At 57.8% G+C, this 26487-nt stretch overlaps 6 protein-coding genes across 6 annotated transcripts; all 6 read right to left on the bottom strand.

Moving 5' to 3' along the window:
- Positions 1–394: 394 nt before the first annotated feature.
- On the bottom strand, positions 395–2206 carry JKF63_06607 (uncharacterized protein; the record flags this gene model as incomplete). The annotated part of the gene is made up of 1 exon (XM_067902556.1): positions 395–2206. One exon carries the CDS (start codon positions 2204–2206, stop codon positions 395–397), a length of 1812 nt encoding a protein of 603 aa, XP_067757973.1.
- A 920-nt stretch (positions 2207–3126) lies between these two features.
- JKF63_06606 (uncharacterized protein) lies at positions 3127–10000 on the bottom strand (the record flags this gene model as incomplete). The annotated part of the gene is made up of 2 exons (XM_067902555.1): positions 3127–4754; positions 9154–10000. The coding sequence occupies 2 exons, from the start codon at positions 9998–10000 to the stop codon at positions 3127–3129; spliced, it is 2475 nt and encodes an 824-aa protein (XP_067757972.1).
- Positions 10001–10933: 933 nt separating this feature from the next.
- On the bottom strand, positions 10934–11767 carry JKF63_06605 (uncharacterized protein; the record flags this gene model as incomplete). Its single annotated transcript, XM_067902554.1, has 1 exon — positions 10934–11767. The coding sequence occupies one exon, from the start codon at positions 11765–11767 to the stop codon at positions 10934–10936; it is 834 nt and encodes a 277-aa protein (XP_067757971.1).
- A 683-nt stretch (positions 11768–12450) lies between these two features.
- On the bottom strand, positions 12451–15861 carry JKF63_06604 (uncharacterized protein; the record flags this gene model as incomplete). Its single annotated transcript, XM_067902553.1, has 2 exons — positions 12451–15011; positions 15045–15861. 2 exons carry the CDS (start codon positions 15859–15861, stop codon positions 12451–12453), a joined length of 3378 nt encoding a protein of 1125 aa, XP_067757970.1.
- Positions 15862–17287: 1426 nt separating this feature from the next.
- JKF63_06603 (uncharacterized protein) lies at positions 17288–21931 on the bottom strand (the record flags this gene model as incomplete). Its single annotated transcript, XM_067902552.1, has 1 exon — positions 17288–21931. One exon carries the CDS (start codon positions 21929–21931, stop codon positions 17288–17290), a length of 4644 nt encoding a protein of 1547 aa, XP_067757969.1.
- A 1702-nt stretch (positions 21932–23633) lies between these two features.
- Positions 23634–24242, bottom strand: JKF63_06602 (uncharacterized protein; the record flags this gene model as incomplete). The annotated part of the gene is made up of 1 exon (XM_067902551.1): positions 23634–24242. The coding sequence occupies one exon, from the start codon at positions 24240–24242 to the stop codon at positions 23634–23636; it is 609 nt and encodes a 202-aa protein (XP_067757968.1).
- Between the last annotated feature and the right edge of the window lie 2245 nt (positions 24243–26487).

Below are 26487 nucleotides of genomic sequence, written 5' to 3'. Positions count from 1 at the left end.
CGTAGGCGGGAGAGCAGCAGCGCCTGAAAGCAGATACAACTGCGGAGATGCCCCACCCCACCCCACCCCGCTCCCCCTTTTCCTGCCCTTCCCTGTCAATCGGCGTTGAATAGGCATCGTAGAGTGTTGACTTGGGCAATAAATGAGATTTATGTAAAATTGTGAAGAAGCGTAGCGAGGACAGTAGAAAAAAAGGAGGGAGGGAGGGGGAGGGGGAGGGGGGGAGGGGGGGAGGGGGGAGCACAAGTAGCGCCTGGTCTCTTGTGCCCCCTTTTTACATAACCACAGCGAACAAGCCGAGGGGGAAAAAGGGGGGGGGAGAAAGGAGGAGAACGAGAAGGCCCACCGTCGCCACCACCTGCACCACCCGCGATGAGGAGCGTCCCCCTCTGACTCAACCGGCTTGCGGAAAAAGCAACGATCGCATGTCGACACGCCGCTCAGCGATCAGCGTCGCCATCTCGCGCAAGTCCTTCGCGCTGTAGATAGCATCACAGGGCGGCACAAACCCCCACTGCAGCAGCCAGGTTGCCTTGCCCTCAGGAGTGTCAATCTCCTGCCTCCCAGGGTGTTTCAATCGCCGAAACTGTGAAGCACAGTCAAGGCTGCCGCTGCCACCGTCGCTTTCAGAGACCATGGATGCGTCGCAGGAGGGGAATAGATCGTGCATCACCTCCGCCATATCCTTCGCGGAATCAGCTGAGGAGTGCTGATGATGTGCGCCCTCTCTCCCACTCGCAGACAGCGGCGGTGGCGGTGCTGGCGGGTGCCGACTAGCTGGGTTGTACACCCCTTCGGATGCCGAGGCGTAGCACAACGTCAGCTCAGCGCCAGCCGGGATATCCCGCAATGCGAAGACGTGCACGTAAGGCTGATAAAGCAGCTCACCCGGCACGCCCGCAAAAAGGTTGTCCAGAACGTCAATACCGCACATTGTGTCCTCGGTTGCCATGGTGTAGTAGCAGTTCGGGAGAGGGCTATGGTTTAGCTTGTCTATCATGGGCAACAGACTTGTGGCGCCGGCACGATGGGAAAGGACGAGGCTCACCCACCACGCATACTCGTCGCGAGAAATACGCTTGCGCAGATAATCACTGAGTGGCTCACCCGCCATGTCTTCGTGGAAAAAAGACACAAGTGAGAGAGCGGGGCTGTCGGTGGGCGCACTGGTGACGTTGCCGGTCACAGCGGCGGGCCCCGACACATGTGGTGACTGCGCGATCAAATCAGGCGCTGCCTCGAAAAGCTGCTGCACGTCCGCTGTGGTGAGGAATGGGAGATTTCGACTTGGTACAACGCTGTCGCACAGGTATGATGCGTAGCCGTGATGCGGCGCACTGGCATCTGCGACAGCGCTCACCAGCTGCCCCACGAGCTCCTCCACCTGCATGTAAAACATAAGCACGGGATCCGCAGCCGGCGGCGGGTTGGCGAAGAGTACTGCCTCTGTCGGCAGGCTCATGAGAAACATGCCAGCCGGAATGGGTTGGGTCGCATACCAGCGACTGCATTCCTCGTACGATGCCGGGCGCACGGTGTCGTGAGGTGGAACAATGTTGACATCAGGACTGTCTGAACGCGGCGGTGATGCGGCCACCACGGGAGTAGGAGAGAGAAGCAGGAAAGGCGACACAATGAACTGCAGGCTTTGCATGGCGGACTGAACAACGGCTACGTCCTGAGATCGCGGCCGCAGCCACAAGAAAGATGAAGAAGATGCGTAGGCCTTGCGGTCCGCAGCCGCGGAGAGAATAGCGTGGCTGGGTGGCGCCGCAGCTGCTGCCGCACGAGCGCCGCGAACACGTGTCCATGGAACGGTGGTGCTGCTTGCACCAGCAGCGGCAGCGGTGTCGCTAATCGGTAAATTCGGGGATGAAAAGTGCGCGGGAGAGTTCGGTGGAGCACGCGAAGCCGCTGGTACACCCCAGCGCTGAGCTGACTTATGCCGCAGTTTGTGCCGCCACTGCTGCAGAGCTGCTTCGCCCATGCCAAGCTCGCTGCAAAAAAACCGCACGACGCGATCGCCCTCCTCTGCCGTTTGGGGGTCCGGAGGAAACGATGTCGCCGAGTCCACTCTGCCGGCTAACTGAGCCGGTCGCTGCAACTGCGGTTGCGGTAGATGGGCGTACAGCTTCTGCAGTACCGGCAAGGAACGGTGGATGTGCTGCAGCAGCACTGACGCATGCCACCGCGTGCTACACCTCATTGGTTTCTGTCAAAACCGTCACCTCCCCATCACAGACCTCAATGTCAAACAATAATGCAGCAGCAGCAGCAGCAGCGCCGCAGCCGCAGCCGTGAAACGACACAGCCCTGCAGTTGATTAAGGTGCAGTCAGTAGTCGTAATATGACGCGACAAAACAGCATATGCGCGCGATCGACTACTTCGGCAACAGCCCTTCGCTAGCACCTCTACAGACACACAGACACGATGTACCAAACGCCCTGATGCGTGTAAATGTGTATGTGTGTGTGTGTGTGTGTGTGTGTGTGTGTGTGTGTGTCACATACATCGACACACACACGGACAAATCTAAAACAAAACGGAGAGAACAAACGGGATGGGAGGGCAGGACAATAACAAAAAAAGAGAAACGAATCGACAGCAACGCGCAGAGACCAGCGCACACACAAGCCAAGAGTTACGCGAGCGCGGCAAGTGACACGGGCATGACAATGAAGCTAACGCTCATCGAACACGGATCGCTATTCGTAGACGGCGACAGTCACACAGAGAAAAAGAGAGAAAACGCAACGCACACATGCGCGTGCTCCACCCGCATGGCGCCTGCTTGCGTGTGCGGGGGGAGGGGAGGGGGGGAGGGGGAGGCGAAAGCCCTCACCTCGCGTGCCTTCGGTGTGGGTGTGCATCTACATCCGATACCACTGCCTCGTCATTGCAAAAGTAAAAAAAGTTTGCGTCGTCGGCATTGCAGAACAAGTCCGTGAAAAAAAGGGGGGGACAAATATAGTGAAGATAGAAACGGGAAAGAGAGAGCGAGAGACGCTCCGGCTGTTCGATACACACATGTACGTGGCGCATCTCATACCACACATGTGCCACAGGATACACCACAGACACACAGACACACAGACACGACGCGCTCGCGCACCGGCACCGTCACTCAGTAGCTGCGGCCAAACAGCACCCACGTCGTTGCCGGCTTCGTGCAGCCCTTGCAGATGCACGTGTGGCCCTCCGCGGGCTCGGGCTGCGTGAACGGGATGCACAGCGTCTTCGCACCCATGCTCGGCGCACGCGCGTCCTCACGCGTGTCCTGCGCCTGCGCTGCCCTCGACTCCTCCGCACTGTCCCTCTTCACCTGGTCCTCGCACTCCATCGCGCCACACCACGGTGCGAGAATGACGCACTTCCGGTTCAGCGCAGGCACAAAATCCGCCCACTCCGTCACACGCACGCGGTGCGTCTCCATCGTCTCCTTCGCGCGCGCGTACATCTCCGCATGCACATCCTCCAGCAGCTCGGCCACAGAGGCCGGCGTCTGCGCGTTCCACTCAAGCGACCGCCTCGCACCGCTGTGCCGCACAGCAACCGCGAGCGACCCCTTCGCAAGCTCCTTCGGCCCGAGCTCCACGCGCAGCGGCACGCCCTTCACCTCCCAGTGGTTGAACCGCCACCCAGGGCTGTAGTTGTCGCGCAGGTCGCACTTCGCGCGCACGCCGCCCTCGCACAGCTCGCTCTCCAACTTCAGGCAGCTCGCAAGCAGCTTCTCCCGCGCCTCCTCGGTCGTATCCTTCGTGATCCCCACTGGAATGATGATCACCTGCGTCGACGCAACACGCGGCGGCATCACCATACCCCGGTTGTCACCGTGCACCATGATCATGACACCAATCACGCGCGTCGACAGCCCCCAGCTGTTCTGCCATGGGATCAGCGTCTGCTCATTGTTCGCCGGGTCCTGGAAGCGGATGTCAAACATCTTGCCGAAGTTCTGCCCCAGGTTGTGGCTCGTCGCGCCCTGGCACCCGCGCCCAACAGCCTCAATGAACGTCTCCACGGTAGTCGTGTAGTCCCCGCCAGCGAACTTCTCCTTCTCCGTCTTGCGCCCACGCACAACCGGCACAGCCAGCAGCTGCTCATACACGGCCGCGTAGCACTCCAGAATGTCCAGCACCTCCTTCGCACAGTCCTCCGCCTTGGCCCACGCACAGTGCCCCTCCTGCCACAGGAACTCGCGCGTTCGGATGAACGGCGTCGGGTGCGAGAACTCCCACCGGATCACGTTGTTCCACATGTTCAGCCGCACAGGCAGATCGCGATGCGACCGGATCCACTTTGCGTAGTACGGGTACATCACCGTCTCGCTCGTCGGCCGCACAGCGACCGGCTGCTCCAGATCCGTGTCTCCAGCGCGCGTCACCCACGCAACCTCTGGGGCGAAGCCTTCGATGTGATCCTTTTCGCGCTCCAGGCAGCTGCGCGACACGAACATCGGGAAGTAGCAGTCCTCCACGCCAAGCTTCTCGATCTTCCCGCCAAGGAACCTCTGCACGCACTTCCACACATAATACGCCCACGGACGGATTATGTAGCACCCGGACACGTCATAGTATTCGATCATCTCAGCCTTCGTGATCACATCGATGTACCACGCAGAGAAGTTCTCCTCGCGCTTCACGGCGATGCCTAGTTTTGTCTCCCCAGACTGCGCCGACGTTTGAGCAGCAGCAGCGGCAGCAGCGGCGGGCCTCACCGCAGCGGCGTCGGCGTGGACCTGGCGCGGCTTTGCCACAGGGGGGGGAGCATCGCCGCCGCCCAGCACTGCAGCGCTCGCCGAGGCAGCACCGAAATCCACCAACTTGTACGTGTATCCGATCTTCTGGAGGTACTGCTCCAGCTGTTCAAAAACAATAAGGCAGCTTTTATCGTTACGGCAGGGGTGCAGCACGAAGGGTATCGGACTCTCCTTGAGGTTTTTATCCAAGAGTACGATGACATTGCGCTTCTCAGTGTTGTTGATGAGAGCGAACGGTGTGACGCAGCCCTGGACAACTGCGAGATTTTCCTTGAGGACATCGGCTGGAGCGAACCGAAGACTTTTGGTCCCGGCAGCCTTCTCGATAACCTTCATGTCTGTCGTGGTGGTGTGCACTGCTGTGCAGAGCACCAGCTCATCCTTCTTGCTCTTGAGAAAGAAGTTCTTAGTCCCTACACAGGGGACTCCAAAACGGCCCAGCTCCTTGTTGGCCTCCTCCACTGTGTGCATCTCCCCATGCACAATCGTAGGCAGCTCTATATTGAGCTCCTTCAACACCGCGAGCAGCTCCGACTCTCCCCTGCAATCTTCGACAGACATCGCTCTTGTGGAGAAGACTTGGGCTGATAAAAGGAACGACTTGGATGACTGTGGTGGAGGCAGGACCACAGACTTGGGAACGAGTGATGTTGTGCTGAAGCAGAAGCACTGTGAGCGTTGGACGGCGTCACCAATCAGTAAGCGAGCCGTGGCACTAGTCGAACCTGACACACTGGCTGACGTACGTACAAATCGATGGGCAGAGTCGTGGGCCCCACTCACAAGGCGAGCAGTCGGAAAAGGCAAGCCGCGGCAACCAACCGCGGCAACCAAAATGCGATATGAAGGCGTGATTGGACGCGGTGGATGTACTTGGAGAAGAAAAAATATACAAATATATATATATATAAATATATATAAATATATATAAATATATCAGGATATAAAAATGAAAAACAAACTTTACGGAGAGACGCTCTCTAGGGAGAGGAGAGGAGAGATCGATATCTGCTGTGAATCTATATAAGCATGCAGAGGCGGGAGAAAAAGGAGAGAGAGAGGAGAGAGGGAGGAGAAGGGCGAATCGATCGAGTAAAATCCCAATCACAGAGTGCGGTCACACATTAACAATCCCCTTCACGCACATGTCCAAGTGCATATATATATATATATATATATATCGGAGTGCAAATACAGGCCAGTTAGAAATCAGGCAAGAGAGACCGGGATAGTTGAGAGAGAGAAGTGAGCAAGGCAGCTTGGACAGCTGTAACTCCGCTTTTTTTTCAAGGGGGAGCGGGGGTTATGTGTGCTCTAACTGAGTGTTCGAACTCCGAAGTACGCAAAGAGAAGTCGGCGTGCGCCTCGGAGGCACAAAAAAAAACAAGAGCGCCTGTACAAATGGAGTGGCTCGAGGAGCCCCCAGGGTGGCAGGTGGCTGGTGGAGCGCTGGTGGTGGCAATGGCGAAGGCGAAGGGCGTCGATAATCACAAAAACAACGTGTTCATCACAAAGGTACGAAAACCTTATGGAGACGAAAGGAAAGATAACCGAACGAAAGGCCGGGGCACAACATCCCACGAGGGTGCGAACAAAGCAGCTGAAAGACTTGCCTCACCCATTCGCACAGGCACATATCCCCCACCCCCCACCCTCCCTCCCCCTCCCCCCGCCTCACACACACACACACACACACACACACAACTTCGCTACCAGACCCACCTCACCACAACCACCACCACCATCACCACGACTACGACTCCAACACCATCGGGGGACCACTTCGTCCATTGTACCTCGTCGCATTCATCATCACACCTTTCCTCCCTACGCGAATCAGCTCAGCCTCCGTCGAAACTGCAAAGCGCAGGTACCCCCCCTTTCCCCCCCTTCCCCCTCCACCAACCTTACCCCCTCGTTTACCACAGCAAGCGGAGAAGAAAAAGAGAGCGGAAGGAGTACACGAGAAGCAGGAGTGGAGAAGCACATGATGATCTAGCACCCAGCCCCCCCCCGATCCACAGGACCCGCTCCACCGAGACCCTCCCCGTACACACCACACTCCAACACAACTGACTCCCCATCCAGTCGGGTAGACACCCTTATACACTGCGCCCCTCCTGTTAAAACGGTGCGTCACTTCATCGAATTTTTAGTCCGCACATACACACGGACAAATCTAAAACAAAACGGAGAGAACAAACGGGATGGGAGGGCAGGACAATAACAAAAGAAGAAGAAACGAATCGACAGCAACGCGCAGAGACCAGCGCACACACAAGCCAAGAGTTACGCGAGCGCGGCAAGTGACACGGGCATGACAATGAAGCTAACGCTCATCGAACACGGATCGCTATTCGTAGACGGCGACAGTCACACAGAGAAAAAGAGAGAAAACGCAACGCACACATGCGCGTGCTCCACCCGCATGGCGCCTGCTTGCGTGTGCGGAGGGGAGGGGGGGAGGGGGAGGCGAAAGCCCTCACCTCGCGTGCCTTCGGTGTGGGTGTGCATCTACATCCGATACCACTGCCTCGTCATTGCAAAAGTAAAAAACGTTTGCGTCGTCGGCATTGCAGAACAAGTCCGTGAAAAAAAAGGGGGGGACAAATATAGTGAAGATAGAAACGGGAAAGAGAGAGCGAGAGACGCTCCGGCTGTTCGATACACACATGTACGTGGCGCATCTCATACCACACATGTGCCACAGGATACACCACAGACACAGACACACAGACACGACGCGCTCGCGCACCGGCACCGTCACTCAGTAGCTGCGGCCAAACAGCACCCACGTCGTTGCCGGCTTCGTGCAGCCCTTGCAGATGCACGTGTGGCCCTCCGCGGGCTCGGGCTGCGTGAACGGGATGCACAGCGTCTTCGCACCCATGCTCGGCGCACGCGCGTCCTCACGCGTGTCCTGCGCCTGCGCTGCCCTCGACTCCTCCGCACTGTCCCTCTTCACCTGGTCCTCGCACTCCATCGCGCCACACCACGGTGCGAGAATGACGCACTTCCGGTTCAGCGCAGGCACAAAATCCGCCCACTCCGTCACACGCACGCGGTGCGTCTCCATCGTCTCCTTCGCGCGCGCGTACATCTGCGCATGCACGTCCTCCAGCAGCTCGGCCACAGAGGCCGGCGTCTGCGCGTTCCACTCAAGCGACCGCCTCGCACCGCTGTGCCGCACAGCAACCGCGAGCGACCCCTTCGCAAGCTCCTTCGGCCCGAGCTCCACGCGCAGCGGCACGCCCTTCACCTCCCAGTGGTTGAACCGCCACCCAGGGCTGTAGTTGTCGCGCAGGTCGCACTTCGCGCGCACGCCGCCCTCGCACAGCTCGCTCTCCAACTTCAGGCAGCTCGCAAGCAGCTCCTCCCGCGCCTCCTCGGTCGTATCCTTCGTGATCCCCACTGGAATGATGATCACCTGCGTCGACGCAACACGCGGCGGCATCACCATACCCCGGTTGTCACCGTGCACCATGATCATGACACCAATCACGCGCGTCGACAGCCCCCAGCTGTTCTGCCATGGGATCAGCGTCTGCTCATTGTTCGCCGGGTCCTGGAAGCGGATGTCAAACATCTTGCCGAAGTTCTGCCCCAGGTTGTGGCTCGTCGCGCCCTGGCACCCGCGCCCAACAGCCTCAATGAACGTCTCCACGGTAGTCGTGTAGTCCCCGCCAGCGAACTTCTCCTTCTCCGTCTTGCGCCCGCGCACAACCGGCACAGCCAGCAGCTCCTCATACACGGCCGCGTAGCACTCCAGAATGTCCAGCACCTCCTTCGCACAGTCCTCCGCCTTGGCCCACGCGCAGTGCCCCTCCTGCCACAGGAACTCGCGCGTTCGGATGAACGGCGTCGGGTGCGAGAACTCCCACCGGATCACGTTGTTCCACATGTTCAGCCGCACAGGCAGATCGCGATGCGACCGGATCCACTTTGCGTAGTACGGGTACATCACCGTCTCGCTCGTCGGCCGCACAGCGACCGGCTGCTCCAGATCCGTGTCTCCAGCGCGCGTCACCCACGCAACCTCTGGGGCGAAGCCTTCGATGTGATCCTTTTCGCGCTCCAGGCAGCTGCGCGACACGAACATCGGGAAGTAGCAGTCCTCCACGCCAAGCTTCTCGATCTTCCCGCCAAGGAACCTCTGCACGCACTTCCACACATAATACGCCCACGGACGGATTATGTAGCACCCGGACACGTCATAGTATTCGATCATCTCAGCCTTCGTGATCACATCGATGTACCACGCAGAGAAGTTCTCCTCGCGCTTCACGGCGATGCCTAGTTTTGTCTCCCCAGACTGCGCCGACGTTTGAGCAGCAGCAGCGGCGGGCCTCACCGCAGCGGCGTCGGCGTGGACCTGGCGCGGCTTTGCCACAGGGGGGGGAGCATCGCCGCCGCCCAGCACTGCAGCGCTCGCCGAGGCAGCACCGAAATCCACCAACTTGTACGTGTATCCGATCTTCTGGAGATACTTTTTGAGCTGCTCGAAAGTGATGACGACTGTGTAGTCATTGCGGCAGAGGCAGAAGGCGAGCGGCTGCGTGGTGTCCTCCAGTGACTTGTCGATCAGGAGGGTAACGGGGCGCTTCTCGGTGTTGTTGATGAGAGGAAACGGTGTAACGCAGCCCTGGACAACAGCGAGGCACTCGTGCAGCACCTCATTGGAGGCGAAGCGGAGGTCCTTGGTCTTGGTGATTGTCTGGATCATCTTGAGGTCGGTCGTGGTCGACTTGAGCGCCGTCGCCATCACCAGGTCACCCTTTTTGCTTTTCAGGAAGAGCGTCTTGGTACCTGCAGCGGTGATGCCCATCTTCTCCCGCAGGAGGTCCAGCACCTCCTCGACGGTGTTCTTCTCGTCATGGTGCAGAATCGGAAGATCGAGTCCCAGTTCTTGGAAGAGGGCCCTCGCCTCATCGAAGCCGCGGCAGTCCTCGATGGACATCTGACCAGCAGCACCAGCAGGGAAGGCAGAGGGCGTCGGCGAGCTCGTTTGCCTATGAACCAAGGAGCCACGGAAACCTCGTGTGGAAACAGCGAGCGCAGCACAGCCTTCTGAGAAGCCTGATTTTGGAAAAAAGGTTTGCGATGAATAAAAAAAACGGAGTACTCCCAAGTGGCGTGCGATCGCTCGATGCACACGCCGCCTAGACGACAGAGAAGAGATGGGGTCACTAAAAGAAGAGAGGCACGTGAATGGTGGGCGTACTAGTCGGCTGATACGCATGTAGTGTACGTTTAGAAGTCTGTAAAAACAAAGGGAAAAAATTGTGTTCGCGTTCGTGTGTTTTCTGTTGGGTTTTCCTGAGAATATGCCAAAGGGGGGGGGGGGCGCGGGGGGGACCAAGTTTAGAGGTGTTGCACCGATTATCGCAAATCTCGTCAACAGATATACACATAATGTAATGTCATGTCATGTCATGTAAAAGTGCAGAAGGGGGAAGGCGGTGTCGGAAGAGAAGACGCAAGAGATATTTGTTTTTTTTTAAGATGTAGAGGAAGAGAAAAAGGGAGGAGAGGAGAGGGATGAACATAGATAAAGCAATGCGGAGCAACTCAATGTTTTGCTTGGCTGCTCCCCAACAAAGCATCGCCGCACGGTGTCTGCTCCTCCTCCATGTATTCTTGTGTGACAAGATGAAGGGGACACCATTCTGGTGCGGCTGACGTGAGGGTACACCTTCCGGCGCAGGATTCGAGACGTGTTTCGGTCGATTATTGTATTTGTAAAGACAAGGTACATAAAAACCGTTCAAGACAAGAACACTGTCGTGCGCCTTCATGTTCCTAGACCCCTCCAATTGTGTCTTCCAATCGGGAGGACCTCTCTGCGTAGTTAGCCTTTACTGCGCCCCCAGAATCGGGAAACACCCGTGTTGCTGCTGCTCTTGAACGGCCACGCTGGCCACGACACAGCTCCATCCGTCCCAACACACGCGTCGCGCGGCACCGCTGGGTGTACACCGCCAAAATGGACGACAGCGGAAATATATATATATATATATATATATGACAAGAGAAGTTGAGGGGGTACACCAGTGCATTCACGTGTGTAAACAGGAAAAGGGTGTGCGCGAATCTGCTGCTGATCCCCGATAGGTGCCGCTGGCTGTATTGGGGGAGGAGGGGAGGGAAGGGGAGGGGTAATGTGACGTTGTGCTTATCGCATTATCGTGAATTTCGTATTTTTGGACATGGCCTGCAACTCTTCCAGTTTACGTTTCCCATAGTTCAGCTTCCACTCGATCTTCATGATGTTTTTGCGGGGAACGTCGCGCTGCTTGTCGTATTCTTGGCGAATATACGCCGCCAAGCTGTGCCGTGTGTCGGCGTCGTCCATGCGCGCGACCTCACGCAACATTCTACGATACAGGCTCAGTATCTCGACCTGTACCCCGCTGTGCCGTGGAGAGGACGAGACCGTCGCCGTTGTGGTGGAAGATTCGGAGCGAGGCTGTCTTCCCGACACCTGTCGCTCTGATTTTCTCTTGTCAGAGAAGAGATGGGCGCGCAGTCGCTTCCGCATGGCTTCGTCGTCGAGATGCGACTGTTCGGCCGTGCCAGTGTCGCCAAAGGACGCGGAGGAAGATGATGATGTCGGTCTGCTGCGGACAATCGGCGTAGCGCGGTGCGCGGTGCCGCATGCGCGACCCACCACTTTGGAGTCATCGGCGCACCCTTTCTCCTGGTCTTGCTCCTGCAGCTGCGCTAACCACTCGGACAACTTCGTTGCAACGGGACTCATAACACCGATGTTGCCGACGTGGTTGGTGACGTCGGAGCGGGGCGGTTGCGGGGCGGACTCTGCTGGCGACGGCCGTACCCCTGAACCACGCTCCGGATGCATTGGGTTCCCCCGGTACTTCTCCTGTGGCAGGTACACACTGTCACGGTAAACCCTAGTGAGGGTGTCGAAGGGGAAGTTGTGGGCATTGCCACCCTTGTCGTGCCGTTGATGGCGCGCCATACGTGTGAGAACGAAACACCCACGCATGATCGACGTGAGTCGTGAGAAATCAGCACACGGACACACGGACACACAGTCGTGCAAGTTTTTGTTCCCAAAACTATCCGAATGCAATGCAGAGGCAGTGCAACGCCCCGTGGTGAGGGAGGAAAAGAAAGGAAGGGAGGGGTGATACAAGTGAATAAGGAAGGGGCGAACAACAGTGAAAAAGGCTGTGGCAGAGCCCCAATATGCTCGAGGCAGCTGCCGCAACAACGCGTGCCGTCCCCGCCCCCCGAGATTTTATAGGTACGGTTGTGTGCAGCGCCCTTGCCGTCGTTTTTCTTTCTCCTGCGGTGAGAGAGCGTTGTCAATCACAGCCTCAGTTTGAGAGAAAGCGGAAGCGCCACAGATGTCCAAGTGTCAGAGTGGGGATATATGGGAGCAGCGGTGACGATGCCGTTGCCCATCCGCCGCAGCCCCCCCCCCTCCACACACACACACACACACACACACACACACACACACACCGCCTCCCCTTTCTTGATGTTATCTTCAGACCCCACAAATCTTTCTTCGCCGCTACCTGCGAAATAAGTAAAAAAACAAAGAAAAATGAGCACAAAGAGAAGCGCAGACGCGCTGACGTGACGCTCGGATTCGGCAGGGACCACACGCACTCATGACTTCGCGCCTCATTGTCCCCTGCTTTCCATGTGAAGCAGCGTCCCTTAATCCAGGCCGTCGCAGTCCTCCTCAGCATACCAGCCAGAGCATTCTGTCACCGCCGCGGACGACGTTGTTGTTGTTGCTGTTCTGTCCTCCTGAGACGCCGTCAAAACGCGGCGAACCGCTGGGGCCACCTCCCGCTCTTCCCTCCGAACATCGCTGCGCACTACCCATACATCGGCGCTGAGATGTAAGAGCGATACCTGAGTCATGCAAGCAAAGAAAGAGAGCTCCTCCTTCATGCTAACAAGTCGCACAATGGGATCAGGGTGCCGTTGGCTTGGCGCCTCCTTGACGCCATTCATTGAGGTCGAGCCTGTCAGCCAGGAATGCAGCGTCGCCGCCCACTCTTGAGCTGCACCACGCGCCTGTCCACCCTCATCGTATATGCGCCACGGCTGATGGCTGTGAGCGAGAGTAGTCCACGGCAGTAGGTAGTATACGTGACAAGGGAAAACTCCAGTTGTGGAGTCCCCGCCACCTTTCTTGAGTAGCGATGCGCCGAGCACATCGTATAGAGCCTCGGGGCTGCCCAGCCAGACCCACTCCGACCCAGAAGCAGGTGACTCTGACGCGTTCTCCCCCTTCTTTGAGGCGTCGGCCAAGTCCTGCAACTCCTCGACAAGCTCCCATAGGGCGGTGCAGCCCGCTGGCAGTGGCGGCACCACGCACGCCTCGAGTATCGCTGGAGGAAGCACCAGCGACCACTCGTCCCTCAGAGCGCTGTGGTTAGGCACGGCTGCGCCATCTTTCGTCATGCAATGCAACAACGAGTCGAGCGAGGACGGGACATCGCCCACCCACTTCTGCGCGTGCACTGGATTCGCACCAAGACTCGGCCTCGATGGACTGGTTTTATGCAGCAGGGCAGCGTCTCCACGCAGCAGCTGCCTTGCACCCAACACGCGTACATGGAGCAGCAGCGTGAGAAGCCCCAACCGATAACGGAGAAGCCGCTGATCAGCTGCAGCAGCCTCTGTCACCTCGCTTGGCGCCGAGGACGGATTCGCCAGCGTTGGTGGGGACGCCGTGCGGTGCCACACACTGAAAAACGCGTGTGGAAGATGGTGCAAAACCCAACTCATGTACGTGGCTGCCTCTTCGCGAATGTAGGCGGATGCAATAGTGGTGCATGAGGGTGACCCACCACTTCGAAGCCCGTCAAACAAAAAGCACTGCAACGCCGTGAGCCGGATTCCCTCCACGAGAGCAGAGACGGACTGTTGGCTGGGGTGAGGCAGCACCTGCTGCGCCGTGCGCAAGCCAGCCCTGCCACCGATAGAATCGAAAAGTGACAAGGCGGCGGCCATTATGGGGATGTACACCTGCTCCACACTCTCGGCCGCCGAGCTGGTCAAGAGGCCTGCGAGAGCGCCTCTCTTTGCGGCCTTGGTGTGGAGGACGCTCAGATACGACCGCCATTCCTCAAACGACAGAACATGCAGAGGCACACTTGTCCGGGCCTCGACACACGCGTCGTGCAGATTAGACAGCGCCGGCTCCACCACCCGAAAAGCCGTGTTCCTCAGCGTCCGCTCAAATACGGCGGCGGATGCAAGTGGGGCCGTCGCAGACGACCTGCTTTCCCTGGAGGCGCCAGAACTGCCACTGGCAGCACGATGCTGCTGAGCCATCGTTACAGAGGACGCCGTGAGAACTGAGCCCTCTGGGCCCTCCTCAAGAAGACTGCGGCGGCGCTCCTCCATCACCACCCGCACCAAAGCACGCGCAGCACCGCACAGACGGCGCAGAATCGCCTCCTGGTGGGACACCTCCACGTCGACAAACCATCGGACGCACACCGGTTCCGGTGCGGCACCGGAACCGGTGGGACTAGATGCCGACTTCGATACCTGCACTGCACGCACATGGCGCAGGAGAAGCTCACAGAGACTCTTGAGAAGATGCAGGCGAGCCTTCTGAGGTAGCAATACGAAGGCGGTAACACAACTGCCACTGGGCTCAGAGGGAGACGCCTGCGTACGAAGCGCTGGGGTGGCGGCAGCGGCGCTTTGACAACTGCTCTGCTGCTTGAGGTCCTCTAGACGGCCAAAGACGGCCATGAGTACGCGAACAATACTCGTGAAAGTCAGCTGCACGGGTAGCGGCGCAGTCACCGCGCCCGCCGTGGCGGACGCGGTAGGGCGCCTTGTGCCACTCCACTGCGCAGAGCTCTCCTGTAGCACGCAAAGGTACTCGTAAAGAGGCTGAATGAAGCGCAAGATCATGTCGGGATCCTCACTTAGGGCACCACGTGCACCATCGCATCCTGAGTCTGTGGACCTCGGAGCAGCCGCCCCTGTCAGGCAGACGGACACTAGCGCGGGGGGGATCTCACTAGACGGAGATGCCGCTGCGTTCACCAGCGATGCGCTTTGCAGCGCTGCCAGTCGGAGCAAAAAACGTCGGTAGGCATCATCATCGGGAAGTGGCACTGTCACATGCGGCGCGTGTTTCACGCGCGAAACCGAGTATTCCTGATCCCCCTGTAGGTGCAAAAGTGGCATGGAAGAATCTCCGCTAGTAGTCGTCCATGTCATCGTCGTTGCCGGCGGTGGTGGTGATGATATTTCGAGAGGTGCGGCAGCGTGCCCAACAGCACCCGAGGCAAGTGGCACCGTCTGGCCCGCCTGCTCCAGTGCCCGATGCACTCCAGCCAGGCGCAGGAGCGGTGCCTCACCGTGCCACCACAAAATATCGGCAAGTTTTAACCCCGAGTGCTGATCCACAGCGCAGTGTGCCGGCAATAACCCCGTCTTCCCAGTGGCATAGCCAGCCATCTTTGATTCGCGCTCGACTGGCTCGTCCTCTTGCACCGAAGACCGGCCAGGGACCAACGTGAACAAAGAAGCGAGACAGCGCTCAGACAGAGTACTCGGCGAAGGGGGTGTTGCCTTTTGACTAACTGCGGTGGAGCCCTCTAGATGTATGCTCAACTTGCGCATCAGATGCGGGAGTAAGTCCAACAGCGGGGGCAACTGCAGTGATTGGAACAGGGACCGACGACCTTCATGAGCCTCGGTGTAGACAGTGACGACCCAAGGCAACCAAAAATCCAGCGGCACGGCTGACTCCGGAGTTGGCAGTGTGCACAGCCACTCCACGATCACCGGAAGAACTGACAGAACCTTCGAATGTGGCGGATGCGCACCGGTGCCATCGCCCAAGAGAGGCAGCAGCGGGGCCAACACCGCCCCTGCAACACGCTCCGCGTTTGCATAAGCAGTGGAAGCAACTGAGTGGGAGGAAGATGACTCCGTAGATGATACAGTGGCATCGCTGCAACATCTCAGAGAGGGGTAGGTGTGCCGCACTGACCACCCTTTCTTCTGAGCCGCCTCACATTTCCATACAGCATACCCAAGACGTTGAAGCACGCGAACGCACAAGAGGGGATGCAGTGACTGGTGCATCGGCAGTGTCGCAGTGGCGGGTGATGCACTGCGGAAACCCTTTACAGGCTGCAAGAGGAGGGCAAAGAGTCGGTCAGCCACCCACAGCTCATCGGCAGTGGAAGAAAGAGGAGGATGGGCAGCGAGGTGGTGCCGAATACGCTGAGAGAATTCGTTCAGGAGGGGCGGTGGGAAATGTCGCGAGGACGTCCCCGACGGCGCCAGTAATTTAGATGTTGATTGGGGTTGTGCTGGCGGTGCAATCCGGCCATGGAGTAAGACCCCGGTTGTGTGAGAGCGGCGAGATACGCGAGGAGTCGTGATAGCGAGTGCGCGAGCGCCAATACACATCGGACACAGGCGCATCACACGCAAAGTGGAGCAACCGGGTCACTGCCGCCACGGTCGCCCTCCTCATCCAAGCAGCCCCTAAGGCCACCTCCCTCACCAGAAGCGGGGCCCCAGTGTGGGTCAGAGAGACAAGCGAAACCTCGTGACCGCGTGGCGGTGAGGCTATGCGCATATCTCAAGTCGAGCACAGAGAAACGTCGCAGCGCCGACTTTTCACATGAAAGCCGCACCACCGTAGACACTGGAGACCTGCATAGAAAACGACTGGGGAGGAGATGATTGAGTTCCTTAGGAATTTTGTGTGTATGTGTGTGTGTGTGTCGGTCTTGCTCTCTCTCTCTGTGCAGCAGCTCTGAAATGGAGACAGAAGGACAAGGGGGAGAAGAGAGGGGAGAGAGAGAGGGGGGGAGAAGATGGTGCCTGCACGCCAGCGAAACGAGGTTGAAGATGGACAGAAGAAGCAGTGGTGCTCCGAAAGGTCTGATGCGTTCATCCAAACATTTCTGCACAGAGAGAGAGAGACACACAGAGTAACACCCAAAGTCATTCGCAGATTCACAAAAAGCACAAGAAAGGGGAAAGGGAGCCAGCCGCAGGATCCCCCCCCCGCCTACCCCTCGACCCTAGTGGAGAAGGGGGCATACCACACGCGCGCGCAGTGTCCCCTCCTTGAACCCCTTCATCTGAGAATTCTGTACACACCATGTTTTATTGTGGGGGGGAAAGGGGGGCCACTGTGCCTTTTGTGTGTGTGTGTGTGTGTGCTTTGGCGCCCAAGTGAGCAGTGCCCGAGAAGCTCCGGTGACGCGGAGATGGCCACCACATCTTCTTCTCCCTTTTTTTCTATATTGATGGTGTGTGTGTGTGTGTGTGTGTGGTCTCTCTTGTAAGATCCATAGAGCACCGGATCTTTCGATTCACGCGTGGGCAAGAACACGTGTCCTCCCCCACCCACTTCTCCTCCTCTCTCCCCTCCACTCCACTCCACTCCCCCCCCCTCCCGCCACGCCCTGCGCGGATGCTCTCTCCTCCGGTGAAGTCTGCAGCCGGTTAGTAAACCACATGAACAAAGCGCATTTGAGACGCACACGCTGTCTCACTGGGAAGAAGATCGTTGTAGCGAGTGCAGGATGAGCTCCTGTTGCTCCCACGTCTCCCGGTGGCGCGAAAGCGATGCCTGTACGTGACGCGCCGCCGCCCCGGTGGAAAACGGTGAGCCGAATAGGAGTGTGGATGACAACCGTAAAGCAGCCGGTGTGGACGCCTGGGACGGCGAAGTCCCCGAAGTGTCGAGCGTGAGCGGTGTGCGACTTGGGGTCGTCTCGGCATGGCCTCCAGCCGGCACACCGCTGCTTACGGTGGAGGAGAATGTAGTGCCCTTTTCCTCTCTCGGAATGAGATGATCGGGCGCGACCTTCACATCACTCATGATGTGGGGAGTGAGCCGCTGTGTGTGTGGCGCTTGGCTTGTTGGCAATGAGTGTGCACCCTTCTTCACTGACCCCTCGAAGGGTGAAGAGGAAGGGGAAAGAGATGACAGAAAGTGACGCAGCTTCGCTTCTGGCGAGAGAGATTTCACGGTGTACGTGGCGGAGCTGCCGAGCGCCGTGTATTCAGACATCGGCGCTGCCACATATTGATCACCCCTCTTCAACACGGATGCATGGATGCCGAGACGAGCACCTTGATTTGTCTCCTGGCGGTGCAGTGGAAGCGTGCGCACGTGCTGCTCAGGCGACGGTGACGGCGAAGACGCTGGGGAGTGGAAAAGCGGGCCGCGCAGTGGTGGCGGCGGCGGCAGTGGCAGTGACGGGGAGACGAAGCGCTGCTCCTCGAAGGTGACTGCCACGGCCCCCCCCTCCGCCTTTTCTTGGGTAGCACGAGGTACATGACCGCTAGAGGCACGCGCCGGTGACGATGGCAACTCCTCCCGTGATATGGTCTCCGTCTCTGAGTGGGCATGCCCGAGCATCAGCGGGCTGGCATCACTACCCCCACGAGGCAGCGAGGTGCCACCTCGGCTGCCTCTGCAAATGGACATTGACATGCCCTGAGATGACTGTTGTCGCGACGATGATGTCGCCGTCGCCGTGATAGCCGCGGAGAGAGCCCCCGCAGACGGAGGTGCAACCTGGCTGGCACGGCCAAGCTCCTCCCCACTATCTTCGCCATGGACCATGGTGGCTGAGGGGAGAGTGTGCAACGTGATGTGATCCTCGAAGCGGGGGTGGGCCTCTCTCTTCCCCTTAGAGGCGAGCCTGAGCCTGTCACCGCTGCTTTCCGTGTCCATCACATCCATCGCCCCCGCCCTCGCACCGGGGGTGCTCTGGAAATGAGGAGGAATCGGTGGAGACGGCGACATGCTCGTACACTCTCCCTTGCGCCCCAGCTTTGGCGAAGACGACGAGACAGCAGACTTGTGTGACATCGAGCGCATGAGCTGCACGGTCGAGTGCGCCGCCGATGATGCAGAAGCCTGAACCAGGCTGTCCGCAACAAGTGAAGGAGTAACCACGTCATGGCACAGCGCATTGTCGCCTTGATTAGCCAGCAGGAGCGGTGGAGAAAACGACTCGCGCAGAGCAATCCGCAGCGACACCTCTTTTATTTGCAACGCTTTTTTCGTCTCGGCCAGCTCCCGTGTCAACGCCTCGATGGTGCCAGACATACGATCGTACTCGTCCTCAGCGCGCAACCGCGTCTCCTTCAGCTGCAGCTCCGCCTGCTCCAAACGCTCTGATAAGACGCGACGCTGGGCCTCTTGTCCGGCTGCAGCGGCGGACCGCACCTGCGCCAGCTTCTCCTGCAGGGCTGCCACCTCAGCTGCAGTCGTGTCTGCGATAAAAGCGGTGTTTACCAAAGCGTTCGCTCGCTGCGGAGGCGGTCTTGGCAGCGCGCCTGCCACTGCCTCTAAACCGGGGAAAGAGCTCCGTTGCGCAGTGCTGCCGGATTCCACCGTAGCCGTGTCTCTCTCGCTCTGCTTTTCTCGCTGGAGCGGATGCTGTAATGCAGAGGGCTCTCCACTGTGGGTGTTAGCGACCGATGGAGCCAACTGTGCCTGTGCGGTCACGACAGCCAACTGCTCTTGAGCCCGGTGCAAGTCATTCAACAGCTTCAGTTGTTCCTGGTCCTTTTCAAGGAGCTGTCTCTGAAGCAGGCGCACCTGCTCGCTCTGTTCTCCGATCAACTCATTGCGGTCTGCCCGCACAACGTCGAGCTCTGCTTGAAGCGCCGAAAACCGCTGCGAGGAACCGGTGACGGCGCTACGCAACTGAGTAAAAAGGGAGACCAAAAGCGCAACTCTGGAGACGACATGAGTCGGGGCCGCGGCGTGGTGCATCTCAGAAGACGACTTGGCCAAGGGAGGCGCAGTGCCGTCGCCCAACCCAGTGCTGTAACCGGCCTCTGTGACGTCCACTTGGGCCGTGTTCAGCACCGCCTCGTCCTCCTGCCCCCCAGCCGCCAAGGGACCGAGTTCGCGCGGTGCATCGTCGCTGCCGCGATGCATGAGCGTGAGCAGATCGCGCACCTGCGCTATCAAAGAGTCTAGTTCTACTGAGAGCGAAGTCCCCGGTGCAGCCTCGAGCTGGAGGTCTAAAGCTTCATCACGAGAAGGGAGTGCAGTAGGCCGCAGCTCCTCCTGCTGCTCGAAGCGCAGCAACTTCTCCTCCTTCCCAAGCAGCTGCGTCTCCAAGTCATCACAGCGGAGCTCCTGAGCAGCGTACATCGCCCGCAGCTCTGCCAAATCTCTCTCCGCCCCGTCTACTCGCTTGCGCAGCATCGCCGCTTCCTCCATCGCTGCCACATACTGCTTCGACATTATTGCGGACGGCACCGGCGTAGATGTGAAGCACGCGGGGTTCTCTCCCGTGGCCTTGGTGAAGGCAGAGAGGAGGCCTGGAACAGAAAGGTCATGAGTCCCATGCGCAAATGATTCCTGGTCGGACGCCGCGTCATCGGTCTGCAGTCCCACAGATACACGCAACATGGGCGGCGATGACCCGGCTGCGGGGCCATCTTCCCCTGGCGGCCCGCGGCGCACCTCCGAGCTGAAGCCGCGTTTGAGAGAATCCTTAGTAGGACCCTGACTTTTAGAACTGGCGGTATAGGTCCTTGGAACACGACATTGCAACCTGCCCTCTGCCAGCTGCCCCAAAGTCGGCTCGCGTGGCGCCTGATCATCCACACGCATTCGCTTCCTACCCTCCGACAGGGAGTGTTGAGAGTCCTCTGACCCAAGTTGCTCACGCTCCTCCACCATCTCCTCAGTGTAGGACCCATCCTCGGCTTCAGAGCATGCTTGCGCACGAAACAAGGTATCGGGCGACCGACTGGTGAGTGCCGATGTCCGCCTGCTGGGTGATCTTGCATTGCTTGCCGATTCATGTGTCTCTACCGGAAGGGCACACATGGCATCAGCGCCCGACTTGGCGCCCGCGTCGCTACCGCCAGCACTTCGCCACTGTGCAGCGAGTAGCCTTGACTGACGATTATAGGATTCTTGCATCTCGGTCAGCTGCTGCTGCAGTGCGCTACAGCGGTGATACCACTTTACTGCCTCGTCCTGCAGCTGCGAACGGCCGTACTCTTCCAGAGACATACGCAGCGACAACGTGGGGGACGACGGCGAGGCAGATGCCCACTCTGCAGGGCGGTGCGTCTTGACAAAAAGAGGAATGCCGCGAATGGGCTGTGTCGAGGTAGCCGCCTTTGCAAAAGACACAGAAGAGGCACCAGCAGGTGATAACGAGGGGCTACACGCTGGAGAACAGCCTGGAGGGGATCGCTGCGGAGCGACGGTGGAAGCAGGGCGCATCAATTTCACAGGAACGGGTCTTACCGCCGCCGGCCAGTTAGGATCGTCATGGGGGTAGCGAAGAGGTGCGGCGGCACATTTGTAAGCCTGCTCCGATGTCTCTCGAGACCTCCTCTGGGGCCCTCGAGGTTTCCCCTCCACGAGCTCCATGGCAACCGCCCGCAGGTACGCGTTGTTACTGGCAGCGTATTGCTCAAAGCATGGCGGTGCACCAGAGGCGACCTGCGTGGTTGCAGACGAAATCGCGCCGCGGAGGGGTGCCGACGGCGAGTGGCGCCTCAGCCTCATCGCGGCATCTCGCTGCACCTGACCCTCCTCGTATGTGATACCGACCGGCGCTGCTGGCAAACGGGGCAGTGGAGAACGAACAGTGGGGGATGAAGCCCTTATGGAGCCCGTGTTGGTATCGACTGCGCCCAGTTCTTCCTTGGTAGGTCCTATTGACGAGGACTCCGCGGCCGGATGCACTGACGCAGGGACCTCGACCGGATTATGCGGCTGCTTCGCATCACTAGGTAGTGACCCAGCAGCAGCGACTCCTTCACTCCAGCACTGCTCTGGGGGAGAGGGTGGCGCTAACCCATGCGCTTCATCCCCCTCGACCTCATCCTCGTAAAACTCCTTCCAGGATCGACTTGGAAGACGAGGGAGTACCTGCCGAGTGGAAAGCGGAAGCGAAGGCATCGCCTGCTGCAGCGTATGAGGGTCCACTGACAACGCGGATACGACGCTGCCAGTCTTCTGATACGGGTAGGGAGTGCAACGTGGCTGTGGATCAAAGAAGCTCTGATGAAGCGCGGCCATGGACGCGTGCGAAGCTGCAGAGGAGCTGCGCCCAAAAGAAAGAGAAGCGGCCGGGCCATCCAGCAGTAGAGCGTCACCTGCCCCCGCCTCGCCGTCGCTGTGGTCTACTACAGAGCTCATTCTTCCAGCACTAAGCCCTACGTCAGCGAAGCGAATGTTCTCGGTGAGTCTTACTAAGCCCCACGAGTCCACTTCACAACCAGAGAAAGTAGTCTGCGGCGTGCAGAACGGGCGCAGGGGTACCTGTGTGCGCTCCTGGTGCTCGTCTCTGCCCCTCCCCCTACCACCACCCCCCTCGTGTATAAAACCTAAAGGGAATACGGAGATGACCTACGTTGGGGGAAATACTGTACAGGAGACAACACGCACACGGGAAAGGATGCCACACACACCATAGCGGCCCTCTCGCACTTTTTCAAACTTCTCCCTCCCCTCCCCTCTCCCCCTCTGTATGGGTGTGAAGGTGTCTGAAGGGGGGAGGGGGGGGCCAACAAAATGTGATTCTATAAATCTATGTGCAGCTTCGTCTATTCCACCACAGAGCAGGATAATGTTGCGGCCTTCTGTCCTCTCCGTGCCTATGTGTGTGTGTGTGTGTGTGTGAGCAGAGAGGGAGGGGTTGGTTGTGTGTGCCAAGCCTCAAACGAGGGGCCCAAAAAAAAAGGAAAGCACAAAGATTGGGTTCGGCGATGACGATGCGGAGAGGGGGAGGAGAGCAGAATCAAGAGGCCGCTTCGACGCGAGTGAAACCGAGAGGAGACGTACCCCGCCAGTAGGACCAACAAAAAATGGAACCGTGGGAGGACACGCATGGGTTGTCGTCAACCATCATGAAGCAACTGCCTCCCATGGTGTCCCCCCCCTGTGCGCGTCTGTCTGCTTTTCAGTACCTGCTTTGGAAGACGGAACACAAGCGAAGGAAATCTTGGAGACCATGAACAGCTTTTCAACGCAGGACACAACCACGCTGAGGGAGCACACGTGCAATTGGCGATGCACATCCTTTGTTGTTCAGTGAATGATGGATGTGGAGCGGCGGTGGGAGGTGAAAAACTTACCGCCGCGTTCAGGACAGGGCCAAAACACACAGACACAAGCGTGCCTTCCTCTCCGCCCCCCCCCCCAGTCCCACCCGACAGTTGCACACGCATGGGCGTGGAGACAAAGAGGGAGAAGAGGCCTGTGTGGATATTCGTGACGCTGAGACTACCCGCACACTGCGGCTGCCGTCGCTGCCTCCTGTGCGTCCTGCGGTGGAGGGTGGGGAAGATTTCTTCTGACACATGAAGACAACCACACACATCTGCACACCGAGAGATCGGGGAAGACACAGAAACAAAAAAAAGGAAACGAAACATTGGCGGATCGACGAGAGCGACAAACGCATCGGCACAAACAACAAAAAAAAAAGTGGCAGAGAAAGAACAAGAGAGGGAGAGATCATGAAAGATACCCCCACACAGCAGCAGGCAGGCACGAGCTGATGATGCAATACGGTGGACCACAGGAAATTTTTTTTCCAAAGAAGAAGCTAGGAACACCGGGGAAAAAAAGGAAGCAAAAAGAGAGCAAAACATGATAGCGGTCTACAACAAGCACACGGACACACATGCACTCAGACATCTGCACGCCGAACAACTTTAGTTGGAAAACCAAATCCTGCAGTGAAGCGCTCGTGTCTCTCTCCGTCTCTCGCCTCTCCCACATACACATACACACACATACACGACGGCTTCGTGCGTGTGTGTATCACCTAGCTGGCTTGCCAGCCAGGTGGTCTAGCTCCATCGGCTCGACCATCCACTCACACCACCAAAAAGTGCTAGTTGATCTTGGCATTGATGCCGATGGGCGCCAGAGTCGGCTTCGGTGGTACTAACGATGTGTCGTCTGCCTGCTCCTGGAGCCAATGCTTACGCTGCGCCGCGACTTCGAGCTCACGCTCGCGAACTGCCAGCATCGCCCCGCGACGACGCCAGAAAGAGAAATTCTCGTAGAAGAAGCGATCCTCCAGATGAAAGTCTTCCGTCTGCCCACCGTTCGACCATGGCGCGCCGATCGGGGCATTGGCGTACGGCCAGAAGCGGATGCCGGTCTGATCCATCAAACAGCTGCGCCACTCCCATTCCTCATCTCGACAGAAGTAGACAGCGCGTGCTGGTTCTGTCATGTGGCACTTGAGCAACGTCGCCGACTGCTGCGGGCACATGCGGAAAGAAGCCTCGCAGGCCTGCATGAATCCGGTGACCGTGTCCACGTCCTCGTCTAGGCATTTCATGGGGTTTGCACGCCAGTAATAGCAGTCACGAGACGCCTCTACACGCTCCTGGAGACTCGGCAACGCCTGGAAGAGGGGGGCGAAAGCACGCAGCACAGGGGCCGGGATGCCATCACGAAAAATACCCTCCAACGGCTGTTCAAACTTCTCCATTGTTTCGCTACACGTGTATGTCAAGAAGACCCTACGCAGTCACCACAAAGAAATCACGGGGGGGAGCAGAAAAAAAAAAACTCACAACCCACTGCGCTACTTTCCCTCTTTTTTTTTCTCCCTCCCTCCACACGCACACACACACACACACACACACACACAGGGACCACGTGAGAGCAGAAAAGGAGTGAGGGGCTTTGCTGTACAACCGAGAGTGGCACAAAAATAAAAATGAAAAAGAAAACGTGTGGCAAAATGCGCAAGTGAATAATTGAAAATACAAAAAAACGGCGCTGGTTGTGGTGAGGGGAGGGGAGGGGGGGGCTTGGTAGACGAATAAGCCTTATATATAAATATATAAGGGGAAAGATCAATATAAATGCTAGACTACTATCAGAGAGTTCCTCCTAGCGACTGGCCAGAAGTGATGTTGCGAAGACACACACACACCTGAGAAACAACGCAATACTCCACCATCTATAGCAAAAAAAAATGGAAAAGGAGGGAGAAGTGAGACGCTGTGTTCTCTTCACCCGCTCCTCTACTACTACACGCTACGAAAGTTGCTGCCCGAATCAAGGACACCGTACGGAAAAGAGAACCGGGGGAGGAGGGAGGCAGGGGGGGGGCAGAGAAAAGTGAAGCCTTCGTCGAACGTCTCCTGCCAGTCACTGAAAATTGTGTCGCGGGACGTGCAAGGAAGGAAAAAGGCGGCGACGGATGCGTCTGCCCTGCCTGTTCGTCTTCGCCTGCGTGTTCTCTCTCCCCCCTCTTCCTTCTCCTCTACAATATGAGGGCTATTTTTCTTTTTTGTCGATTTGTGCGTGGCGCTGAGCTGGACGCAATGACGTGCACCTCTTTGTTGTTGGAACCAAGAAAGTGAGGCCGAGGGCGGGAAGGGGGGGGTGCGTCAAGTGTGAAAGGTCGAGAAAAAAAGTGAGGAAAGAGGGAGTTTAGAAGTATAGATCGATGCCGGTCTCTTTGTAAAATGAGATGTGGATAGAGACAGAACCATTAGGAGAGACCCTGTGTTAGCAGCGGCCACCAATAGTGAGACTGAACACATACAAACAGACAAGTGTATATGTGAACATACTGTGGAAGCCCAGTACAGCAATGGCGCGCTTCCACGCCAGGGACTCATAGCTCGTCCGTCGTACTCTAGAGAAAGAAGCACGTGACGACTGAATGTAAAGCAAGGGAATCCTCGCGGCTACTTCGCCCTTCTCTGCTGTTTCCCCCGCTTGAACGTGTGGCAGTGGTCTTCTCTCGCCCTTTGTCCGCGCCAGCACGAGCCTCTGTGTGTATGTGTGTGTGTGTGTGTATCCACAGAGGAGTGCTAACAGTGAAACCGCGTTTGCCTAGTGACCAGTGAATACGCTTACCGAGTCCCCACCCCTCTCCCCCAAACACAAACCAACACGCATGGAGATGATGCCCACACCCGTGTATGGCACTGTGTTACCGTCGTCATACTCTCCTGCGCATGCCCCTCTTTTCACGCTCACCACCACCACCACCACCACCACCTGCAGAGGGAATGTTGTAGACGTCACAAGAGTAGTGGATCAGGCGCCATGCGATAAGCACTTTAATTCATAGACACACACACACACACACACACACACACACACACACACACACACACGTTGTCCACCCAAAGGCAAAGTGATCACGAAAACTGAACAGGAAAAAAAGGGGAGAAAAGGGAAAAGCGAATCACATGCACACGAGCTGGCAACCAGAGAGCGCTAAGATAAAGAAGAGCTGCGCACACGCACAGATGTGTACACACACACACACACACACACACACAACCCACTCCCTTCCACACATACAGACACAGACGCACACCTTACGCGCGCACGCACAGTCAATTCTTTGAACTCCAAAGCAATGCGCGTTTTCTCTCACCTCCACACAGAAGAAGAAATCAAACCAAGAAAAGGGTTGCAACGACAAGGAAAAGGAAAGAAAATTAGTATAGATAGAAGGAGCCCCGCAAGCAAAGAGGTGCAGTCAAGCGAGGACACCACCCACACTAGACACGGGGCCCACTGGCCAGTGAATAAGAAGGGAGGGAGTGAAGTCAAAACCGTCAAATACACACACACCCACACACACACACAGGGACACTTTATCTGTAAGCGATGCTCGGGGACACACGAACATGAATGAAAGACGTGTGCAGTGGTAGATGAACATATATATATATATATGTGTGTGTGTGTCCGTCTGCAATATG

This window comes from Porcisia hertigi, chromosome 18 (assembly GCF_017918235.1).
Source record: "Porcisia hertigi strain C119 chromosome 18, whole genome shotgun sequence".
Taxonomy (NCBI): Eukaryota; Euglenozoa; class Kinetoplastea; order Trypanosomatida; family Trypanosomatidae; genus Porcisia; species Porcisia hertigi.
The sequence above is the reverse complement of the archived record's forward strand: the minus strand, read 5'-3'. Positions and strand labels throughout refer to the sequence as shown.